We start from the raw sequence: 11565 nt of genomic DNA, 5'->3' as shown, positions 1-11565 counted from the left end.
TTACACCGCTATCTGAACCGCCTGCATCGCGCCGCTCAATCCATTGGCGTCCGGGCCGGATTGTTTGTTTGCGTCGTCGCCGGTGGTAGTTGAGTCATCTGTCAGTGAGTGCAGGAAAGCCGAGAGGCGTTGAATTGCCTTTGACAACTCCTCCTGTTCAAATAAAAGGGGGGCAAATGAAATCAATGGGAGAGGGCTAATTAAGAAAAGCAGAGCTTGTGTTGCTGTTGAGGGGGAAAGAGACAGAGGGAGGGAGAGACAGAGAGACCCAACAGCGGTACAGACACACAAAGAGCGACACTGATATTCTGCTTTCATGACAAACCCACTCAGATGGTGCAGTGAGGTGTAGTCTGCAGCTTTTTTATTGTGTGAGGAGAGCGAAAAAGCGAGGGAGGGAGGAATAGAGGGAGGGAGACAGAGAGAGCAGGAAAGAGCAAGAGAAGGGGACACAAAAACACTCCTGGTGAACTGTGTGTGCGGGTTCAGTGCCCGCTCTGTTTTTAAAAAACCTCAGCAACCAGTTTTTCTATTAAACTGCCTTGCACTGTCAACCAGCTTGGGGATCTGACCGGCCCAGCCATGCAGAAATTCTCTGACTAACAATTATATCAGAAACAAGATCTCGGATTACGGCCCCACGGGACCAGCACAGTGGGCGTCTCTTCCAATTATTACCGGCCATTCACAACTCTCCGACTCTGAGTTTCGTTGTTAGCGATTGTCAAATACTGGCCTCCCTGGTGTACACTTGCATAACAGGCACACACACACACAAAAAGTGAAGTGCCAGATTTGGCAGCCGTGGCGTGGCATGGCACGATGCCCCCTCAGCCCCCCGCCGACATCTCCCCACCCCCTCATCTCAGCAGCCTCCTCCCACACCTGACATTCCTCCAGGAGAGTTCTAATGTGAGGTGTACAAGTGTGTCAGAATGGTGCATCTTCATTATGCTCCTGTGGCGTGCTGGGCTGTGATGTGTGTGTGTGTGTGTGTGTAGTGTGTGGGGTAATGCTTATGGGGGCTGAGTGCTCATCACGGTTTCCTTAGCAAGGCCTCTGAGAATGGAACTCGAATGCCCTTAGCAAGCAAAACTCACAGGCTCACAACAGCCTTGTTTACATACACACTTTTTTCTTGGATTGAAATCATTGCATTTGAAAACATCCGACAGATCACACAGATGTCATTCAAAGACCCCAAACTCTATTGGTTTCCCTGTGCTAAACAAAAGGAAAACATCCATTCACAGGTGGTAGAGAGTCCTTGCGAGATTTCTTGTGTTGCAACTGTTTTGCAAAAGGGTGTGAGAAATGTTAGCCTGGAAAATCCAGACCCTGAAAATCTAGAAAGATTAAGGGTCTGGCAAAGAACAATGTAATGGCCCAACTCGAGGGGCAGCAACAAGCATGCATTTAAAAATATCACTGCACGCACTAGAGTCGATCATGTTTACTCTGAATTATTTCGGACTTTGACGCAATCGGATAACACTACGACCAATGTGTACTGTCCTTCAACGTTGCAGCGCTGTCTTCATCAGTTTAGCTGGTTTCCCGGAATGTTGGGGTAAAAGTAACGTGCATCATTGCTCTTTGCCAGAGTGTCTCGCAGAGACAATTCTATTGTGCTCTCGCGAGAACTCTGGATTTCCAGGGTAGAGAAATGTATGAACCCAATGAAAATGTTTGAGCATATTTGCAAGCGATGACTTATGCTGTGCAAAGGTGTTACGTAATGAAGACCTAGTGGATCCCAGTTTCTTTACATGTAAATGTGCATTAGATCCATACTTGCAGATAGCAACACAGAACAGACATGGCATCTCTTATGGATAATGAATGTTTGCTGATTGAATAATAGTGCAAAGGAGTTTCACACAGGTGTATCAGAGATTCAGACTTGTACAAGGAATCTATACCACCTGTGAAAAGATGTTTTCCTTTTGTTTAGCACGGGAAAACCAATATAGTTTGGGGTTTTTGAATGACATCTGCGTTAACTGTTTTGCAAAAGGGTGTGACAAATGTGTGAACCCAATGAAAATGTGTGAACATATTCACAAGAGATGACTTCTGCTGTGCAAAGAAAGTGTTCATGAAGACCAAGTGGATCCCAGTTTCCTTAAGCAGGTCAAGGCAAAGGAGTTTCACACAGGTGTATCAGAGATTCAGACTTATGCAAGGAATCTATACCACCTGTGAATAGATGTTTTCCTTTTGTTTCGCAAGAGATGACTTCTGCTGTGCAAAGAAAGTGTTCATGAAGACCAAGTGGATCCTAGTTTCCTTAGCAGGCTAAAGCAATCAAGAAAAACTGTAATTGTTTTTAAAACATGATGTCAGAGTTAATACAAGCATTAAAGCGATTGAGAAAAACTGTAATTGGCTAGGCTGTGGATGAGATGGACTACATTGGTAGTGTAATTGTTATATAACCAACTGTTTTCACAAAATAAACGTTTGTTCATGTTACAGTACAAGACAAGTAATGAGTATGCACAAAAATTCTGGAATCTGCATAAGCATTACATGGCTGTTCAATCCAATTCTAAAAGGAATAGCCTACACCACCCCTTTCAATCCGATAGTAAATTCCAATTATATCGGGCACTTTTATTCTGATCAAGGTGTTTATGAGTATTTTTATTCCGATTGAGGCATGAATCTGATTCTAATCGGATTAAATGTGCCCATGTAAACCCACGGAATGTGTTTACTGATGGTGGAAGCGCAGGCTCCATGCCACTCTGTGCAGTGACACTGTAGGAGGAGTGGATTATCACTGCCCTATTAGGGCTGTGCAGAGACTGATGGGTGCCAGTCTCACAAAAGCTTCTCGGTCTCTAGTCTAATGTGTCTTATTTGGCCATGTGCTGACCATGTGAATGGTACTGTAGCATTGCTTGTGTGAGTACCTGGCACCATAAAGAAGATCTAGTCAATGACAGTACAGTGTTGCCTTTCTTTAAATACACCCAGAAACTTTCAACATTCAGGGAAAACAGTAAGCCCATTCAGAATGTGTGTGGTACACATTGTCTGACATCCCTGTTTTTTAATCTTTAAGGAATCTGTTCTAAGGAGCCTTGAAACTGTACTTGTGCAGTGTTTATAGTAGCAGAGTTCAGTATACAGTGTTTCCCACAGAATTTAATTCCATTTGTGGTGGTTGGTTTGCAGTAGGGATTTAACGATTACCGGTATAATGGTAAACCGCGATACAAATGTTGACGATAACAATTACCGTTTTCATTTCAAATATCATAATTATTGTGGTTGATTACCACGGTGTGGAAACCGTGTGTTTAATCCCTCCCAGCTTCATCCGAACCTGCTTTTGACATACAGTAGGCCTGGTACAATGAAACAAAACTGGTACCCTACTAATTTTGTTGTCTAATTGATGGTTTTAACTGGGACTTGGATTAGGCTCCACCTGATTTTAAAAGGCGGAACATTTTCACCACAAAACATGCACTGTATCATGTAGCCACTCTGCGTCTTTCTATGTTCGCGTCCACATTAAATCCATTCCTCTCATGTTATCAGGAGAATACAGTAGCCTAAAGTTTTATTTCGAACATTTACTTTGGTCTCACTCATTGGATCCAAATAACAGAAATAGCAAACTCCAAGTCATGGTAGGGTAAGTTAAGCTATAAGTATATAGCCAATTAAACATGACCAAGTAAAAAGTGAACGGGACACTTTTTGAAACTTTTTCAGCTTGTCTAGGCCTATCAGTGCTTTCTGAACATATTTTTAAAAATACCGCGATAGTACCAAAAACCGTGATAATTTTGGTCACTATAACCGTGAGGTTAAATTTTCATACCGTTACATCCCTAGTTTGCAGAATTAACTTGAATACAACAGTTTTTAACAAATTAGCACAGCGTGGTTATGGTGCTAACCAGATTTAAGCACAATTTAGAACCTGGAAATTCATTGTGTGGTGGTCAATGTTAATATTGTGGTGGGCTGCCACAAATAAGTCAATGTATGGGAAACACTGGTATAGCAGTGAGTGTCCATGGTTGTATGTACATGCCACTATTTATGTGTTTACTGTATGTGCATGTGTATGAATGTGTGCGCATGCAGGTGGGAGTGTATGTTTGTGTATATATTGTTTTTGCACATAATGCATACATGTGAGTGAGTCTGAAGTGTATGTTTGAGAGTGTGTGTGGGTCAATTCTAGATTGTAGTATTGATGTGTATCAGCACAATTTTCTGTGTGTCTTGTGTGTTGGTGTGGATGGATGCTTTTCCAAATGTGTGTGGAGTAGTAATTTGAGTGCTTGTGTGTGGGTGCATGCACATTCTTATGTGTACATGTAGTAGTGAGTGTGTGTGTGTGAGTGCATGTGAGTATGTGTGTGCGTGTGTATGTGTGTGTCTGTGTGTGTGTTCACATGCGTGTGCGCATGTGTTTCGGTCCCTGTGTGTCTGTGTATGTGTGTGTGTGTGTGTGTGTGTGGGGGGGGGTGTGCTGCCCTGAGAGGATCTCTGACGGCACTACTGCCTGCATGTCCTTCACACTCGGCGGATCCCTGAGAACTCCTCGCCTTCATGCTCCACTCGCTCGCCTGACTTCTGCACAAGCCTGCTCTGACTACAGCACCAAAACAAGAGCGCCCACTCCGCAGCGCGCAGGGTGCGGCCAATTACGCCACCGCTCTAATGCTACGCTAATGTCTAATGCCTAATGCGACAGCAAAATGGCCTCGGCTGAAACACGGTCTTGTGTTGGACTGTTGTCACTTTAACCAAATTAAAGATGGAATGTGTTTGACATAAAAAAATAAATAAAAAAAAAAAACACTAAAAGAATGCAGCAATGCTCATCCTGGCTTTAACTGAACCGAGGAAGACAGAATTCTTAAAAAAAAAAAAAAAAAAAAGAACATGACACATAATTCCCTTCTGAAGTAGAGATGCCAGACATTTTTAATAGTTTAGAGGCCAGGATACAGAACTGTACAGAGGACTCATTCCTGCCACTGCCCTACACGTAGAGTAATTCAGTCAAATTTCAATGCAATGCAGAAATGCCACCGATGTTGACAAGCCACTGGATGTAAGTGACAATGCAGGCTCTGCTATACTTTGTGTTCTAATAATAAAGTTACTGTCCTGTGTCAGGATTAGCATAAGGTGTCCTGAAATCTACACATATTCTAATATATTTCAGTTCAAAATGAACAAATCAGTGTGAAATGACCTTGTGCGAAAACTGACACGTCCTATAGTAACAGTGCAAGACAGAGCGTGTGCTACACACTTTCTATAATGGAGCTGACATGGTGGGTGACAACAGGCTTGTTCTTGGGGGAAACCAGAGTTCTTTGTGCTCTTCTGTTGAGTGGCTGCAGTGCCCCGATACGTGCTGTGTGAACGCGAACGTGCGAGTGTAGCCCCCGACGCAAGGCTACATATGCTACGCTAGCCACCTGCTGGGCCGGTTCCGGCGGACAGCTCTCATCATAAAGATTCATCACTATCAGCGTGTCCGCTTCGACCTCATCTCAAGTCTCGGCTCCCACCAGCTTCTCACTCTGAAGCAGAGGACACCCCGCTCGGGCAGAGCCACGGTCAGTATAGGTGCTGTATATGCCTGCGTGTAACATAAGGTCATACCTGCGTGTATTTGTGACAAACCGTGTCACCGTCAATAAACACGAGCAGGACATTCTCAGAGTCAAGTCTTAAAGAGGATATATGTGCAAATTCTGGGGGATTTCTGGCTCATTGTGCACTCCAGGGTGATGATAAATGATGAGTTAACCATTAATCTGATCACCACTCAAAGATGACCTTACAGAGCTCTAGAATAAAGACTGATGCAAGATCCAGCAGGCCGTCTGACTGCACTCAAAACCAAAATGTCTCACATGCACCACTGCAAAGCACAAAGAGGGCTCTTGCTCAATGCACTGGGGACAGATATGTTGGCTTTCTCAGACTGATATGCAGCGGCTGCTGTATGTGTGCCTGCACAGAGAGACCAGTGCATTAGCGAGGTCCCACCGCACACATCATTAATTTCCTTATTCACCAGGGTGAGTCGCTAAGGAAGGTGTCTACAACGTTGGGGTGGTAGCAACAAAGCGACCCATGTCATCTGTCGATACCTAGCACGTTGGACCTTTGCAAAGCATGCCCATAACATCTAGTAGTATACTGTATAAAATGTAGAGGTATAATGAAACCCATGACACAACGGTGCTGAGAATTGCCTGTGTGGATGTACCTGTATGTGAATGCTGGTGTTCTTTCCAAGAAACAAACAAACAACAACAAAAAAAAAACACTCAAATGGAAGTATCAGTGCAGCACTATTCTACAGATACACTACCTGCACGGTTGTTATTTTCTGGTTGTTCGCATTAGAGAGGCTCTGGAAATAGGCCAGTTCAGCTTGACTGTGGAGGCTGCGGTGGTTGAAGTATTTCACCATGGCTTTGTGCATCCTCTTCTGCAACAAAGAAAGCTGGGGGGAGGTGAGAGAGAGAGAGAGAGAGAGCGAGGAAGAGAGCAAGAGAGAGAGAGAGAAGGGAGGGATAGAAAAACAGGGAGAAAGAGAGGAGGATAGTGAAAGAGAGGGAGAGCGAGAGAGAGAGAAAGGAGGAATTGGTAAGGCAGGAGAGGAAATTAATGGCAGTGTTCAAGAAGAATGATGGAGGGAAATAGAGAAAGCAGTCAATAGCCCATTCTGCAGTACACGGGCCTGACAGGAATTTCACAGTCTCTTGGTTTCTCTGCCCACCCATGTGCATTCATCAGAAACCAGTCACATCTGGCTGCCAGGATGGGGGGTTAATTTTCTCTAAATGCTTCAGCGGTTTTGTTCTAGCCGAGGCAAACTCTGTGACTGCAAAGCTGATGAGTAAAATATTTCTACTTCACCCAGTTTAACTTTATACCAATCCCCTCAAGACATATTTTACACATACACAAAGAAGTCATGAACCCCCCACCGAATGCAGAAATTATGCCGAGTCCATTGGAGAGACATGCTGCTGCTTTGCTTTATTATTTGAGCACAGTTTTGAGGGGGAAAAAGGAGAACTGCTATACTGAGGGATGCCATTGCTGTGTCACCCCCATCTCTCCCTTCTCTTTCTTCTCTTAAGCTTATCATTGCTTAGCAATGTGTTCTCCAGAGCATGAGAAAACTAAAGAGAATTAGCTCAGCCATCATCTGCTAAAGGGGGGGGGGGGGGGGGAGAGAGAAAAAGACAGGAATTCCGCTTATAGAACAAAGTGTTCCATTGTCTGAAAAGCTTCCTGCTTTCATTTTCTGTTGATGTTGAGTTTGATGCTGGAAACATGTAAAATGTAATAACAATAATAAAAAAAACTCTTACAGGTAAAATGGAACCTAAGACTATTTGATACTTAAATCTGCAGCCTTTAGATAACCCTAAGTGTATCTCCTAGTATTACAGGATATAGCAGATAAAAACATGACAGCCAACATTACGTAAATGACCTAGCAAACGTTAACACTGTGACTAAACAACAGTATTTAAAAAGGGGGGGGGAGGACTTGTAGACAGCCACACCAGCCTAGACCTTTTAACACAGCAGATAGATTAGATGTCCTAAAATGTTTGATTAGAGGGACATATTCTTTGGTTGAGTGCCCAAATTGGATGCACTGGTGTCAGCTGTGGGATGCAGCCTGTGGGGTGCCATAGGGAGAGGACACTGAGGATTACTGCCAGCCAGGGCCTAGGAGTTCACCGCACAACAGACTGCCAAGGTTAACTTTAGAAACTTCTTGTGAGTTTCTTCAAATGTGTACTATGTAACTAACCATACAGAGCACAGCAAGAACAAAATCTCTACTTTGCTATAAAAGGAATTTATGTAGCAGCTATGTTTTGCAATACCGCTGCTCATGTAAGGCTTGGTGTCTGTTTGTGCAGAGGTTTTTTTGCACTTTTTTGCGTATCCGCAATCTTCCATCTTCCTATGCATGTGGTGGCTGTCTGATGAACAAACAGTCACTGACACCTCCTCAGACAAGTGCATGGCAAAAGTTGCAAACTGCATTGTTGGCATTTACACACAAGCAGTCTACTGTTGCATGAAACAAAATGCACAGTTGCATCTTTACTGAGATAATTCCTGTCCATTGCTGAGCCATGGTGGCAGTCATGGTTTCACATTAACTAAGTGTGGTTTGATGGATTCATGGATTCAGCCACTCCTCTCACCTGTCTCTTGACTTCCAAAGAATATGCACTCGCTTGTAAAGAACACACTACATGTACCCTAACCAGTCCATCTGAAATCTCTGTGCTCAACTTCACTTTAGAGCTCTGCCTACACAAGGACAGGCATGCGGGTTACAGTCTCCAATACGAACATCCTGGCTTTATAAGCGCATAACAATATACACAGAGCTATGTTACGCATATGCTATAACAATAACCACACAGATGACTTAAATAAGGACATAGGGTATGAACAGAGAAACATGCATATCTGTTAGAAGCTTTTCATGAAGCTACAATAAAAATATATATTTTTAAAAAGTGCTACAGACCTGTATACACAGTCACATTTAACAATACCGACATTCCCTGGTTTGCACATTTTTTTCCCACAGAAGAGAAAGAAGACCAAGTCAGTGAAAAATAAACAACAAACTGTTAGAGCTGAATACGGAGTAAAAGAAAATCAGGCTTTGATCATGAGCGTGGCAAATCCCGTCCACAGGATTTCAGTTTTGCATGCATTTCTCACTTGATAACATTCATGTAGTTAGATGAGGACTCACAGAAGTATTAGTCTTTTTTATAGGGAAGCAAACAATGTGTTTTACTCATTGCAAAGGTGGTGGGTAAAAATAAAAGATTGCCATCTAATAGCAGAAATATGTAGTTCTGGTGTGCATTTTCTGATACGCATGATACTGCATGAGAGCGTTCCACATAAATCTTGCTCAGCTTAGCAATCAATCTTTTTTTTTTCCACCTTTGAGCAGAGTGAAAAAAAACTTCCAAAACTTCCACATTTCATAAAGTGTTCCAAAGTGATGGACATGCCTACTCTGTGCGGCCATCCACAGCTCTCTTCTCCCCCATACTCCCCCAGGTGAAGAAAAAAAAATCCACCCTATATAGCCCTACATTAGAGCGTGGCTGTCGCACTCCTCCACTAAACTTATCTCATCAAGATTAGATTACTGCGGTGCCCTGCGCGCTGGCTGCCCAACTAAAACCAGCCACAAATTACAGTCCGTGCCGAGTGCAGCAATTCGTGTCATCATGCATATACCTCTCCCTCTCAGCCGTCACATCCCTGCCACATCTGCTCCCTATCTGTTCACCAGCCCCTTTCTTCTGAGACGGAATACTGATTTGTGAATAATTACACAATTGGTTGGTGAGTAAACACAAAAACACACACAGGCACACACACACACACAAACACAGGCACACACACACACAGACACAGACACATATACACACATACACAAACAAGTTTAAGTGCAAACTCTGTAACCAACATGTAATCTATATCAGCAGAGGAAATAATGCTACTGGTATGCTAAAATCTCAGATTTGATCCAGTGAACCACCCTGAATGACCCTACCATAGATCGTGTCATCTTTTCTTCATTCGACTGTATGCATGTATATGCTGCAGAGGACCAGTGTAACACAGGGGCGTCATACATATTCCATCACAAAGTCATAAATGAATTTGGCTTCACATGGATGGGTGTGCATTTACCTGTTTGCGTTCCTGGAATGACACTTCTGCCCGGTTCTTCTCGTCAAAAACAAACACAGCCTCTCGCTTGGCGCTCATCAGGACTTTCTGTAGGTCACGGTACTCGTTGGCTAACCTCACATTCTCCTTCAGGGCCTCCCTTAGATCAGCCTACACACACACACACACAAGCAAGAACTGTGAGAACAAGGGTTTGCACATATATGGCTGTGTTGTGGTATCAGTGGAGTACAGACTACCTTGGGCTCTGTGGAATAAAGTAAAACAGGTCTTCCTCGACCACACACTTAAAACCCATTATTACACGGCTCTTCACAAGGCAAGCTCCATTGAATTGAATGGGATTTCCCAAAGTTCTAGCAGTCATTATTTCCGAGGAAAGGACGTCTGAAAAAAAATGACCGCTGTCATTGGCAACGGAGTTTGTGCTTCTAATTCAGGTATTTCATATCACTACACAAGGACTGGAACTTCATTCAAAAGTGAAAGCAGACGGTTGATCAGCTGTGTTCTAAAGAATGTTTGATTCAAGTTCAGCGTGTGTTGTTGCAAACTATTTGTTTCTCAGCAAATGCCACGATGAACGGTAAAAAATAGGCTAGGCTAAGTAGGCTAAAGTCATATCGTGGGGAGTTTATTATTTTCCCTTCAGGGCGGAACAAGACCCCTCCGCTGCGCGTCGGGGTCCGGTTCGACCTGTCGGGACTTATTATGACCGCCGCGCAGCGAAGCGGCGGTCATATAGGTTTAGTCAGAATTTTTTCTTTTTTTCTTTTTCGCATGCCCAAATTTCCGTCAATGAGTCCCGGGACACTGAAAGACCGGGGTACACGAAACTTGGTGGGCATGTAACCCCACATGGATAGCATGGAACCATCGTTTTTCGTTTTGATCTGTAGCCCCCCCGCTGGACTGGACCCCCGAAAGGAGGGTAGGGCAGACACAGTTTTCTGTGAATATCTCGAAAACCGTAGGGTTTAGGAGGACCAATTTTTTTTTGTATGTTGATCTCAAGGGGCCATATCAACCCATTCCATAACCACTCATTTCATGTATAGCGCCACCTAGTTAAACACAAAAAAGTAAAAATGAGGTGTTGTAATTGAAGGTATCTGTGACCTAACATAGTCAAAACTGCACAAAATTGGAAGTGTAGGATCATTATGACACCCTCTGTATGCACGCCAAGTTTTGTGGAATTCCGTTCATGGGGGGCCGCACAATAAATTAATTTATGTTACTATACACCAACTGGCCTGTAGGTGGCCGGAGACAGTTTTCTGTGAATATCTCGAGAACCGTAGGGCCTAGGAGGTCCACCTTTTTTATGTATGTTGGTCTTAAGGGGTCATGTCAACCCATCCCATTACCACTTATTTCATGTATAGCGCCACCTAGTTAAAATTAAAAAGCAAAAAATTAGGTGTTTTCATCACAATATCTCTGGCTGACAAGGTCAAAACTGCACGAAATTAAAAGTGTAGGATCATTATGACACCCTCCGAATGCATGCCAAGTTTTGTGTACTTTCGTTCATGGGGGGCCTTACAATAAAATAATTTATGTGTACATTTAGTGACGTACACCAACAAAGATTCCCGGGACACTGAAAGCCCGGGGTACACAAAACTTGGTGGGCATGTACCCCCACATGGATAGCATGGAACCGTCATTTTTCGTTTTGATCTGTAGCCCCCCCGCTGGACTGGACCCCCCGAAAGGAGGGTAGGGCAGACACAGTTCTCTGTGAATATCTTGAGAACTGTAGGGCCTAGGATGACCATTTTTTTCCGTATGTTTGCCTCCAGG

The 11565-nt window shown here is 43.6% G+C and overlaps 1 protein-coding gene across 1 annotated transcript in view; it reads right to left on the bottom strand.

Moving 5' to 3' along the window:
* ccdc178 (coiled-coil domain containing 178) overlaps window positions 1-11565 on the bottom strand; it is a 28718-nt gene continuing 17153 nt past the window's right edge. The window contains exons 15-17 of the mRNA XM_076293308.1: window positions 9757-9906; window positions 6365-6499; window positions 1-153 (exon numbers count right to left, since the gene is read on the bottom strand). Of these exons, the coding sequence (XP_076149423.1) occupies window positions 1-153; window positions 6365-6499; window positions 9757-9906 (438 nt within the window). The remainder of the gene's footprint in view (window positions 154-6364; window positions 6500-9756; window positions 9907-11565) is intronic.

Source organism: Alosa pseudoharengus, unplaced genomic scaffold (assembly GCF_046254945.1).
Source record: "Alosa pseudoharengus isolate Yale_2024_CS ecotype anadromous, Long Island Sound unplaced genomic scaffold, YU_APseudo_1.1 YU_APseudo_1.1_scf_2, whole genome shotgun sequence".
Taxonomy (NCBI): domain Eukaryota; kingdom Metazoa; phylum Chordata; class Actinopteri; order Clupeiformes; family Clupeidae; genus Alosa; species Alosa pseudoharengus.
Note: the sequence above shows the minus strand (reverse complement) of the source record. Positions and strands in the feature narration are given on the sequence as shown.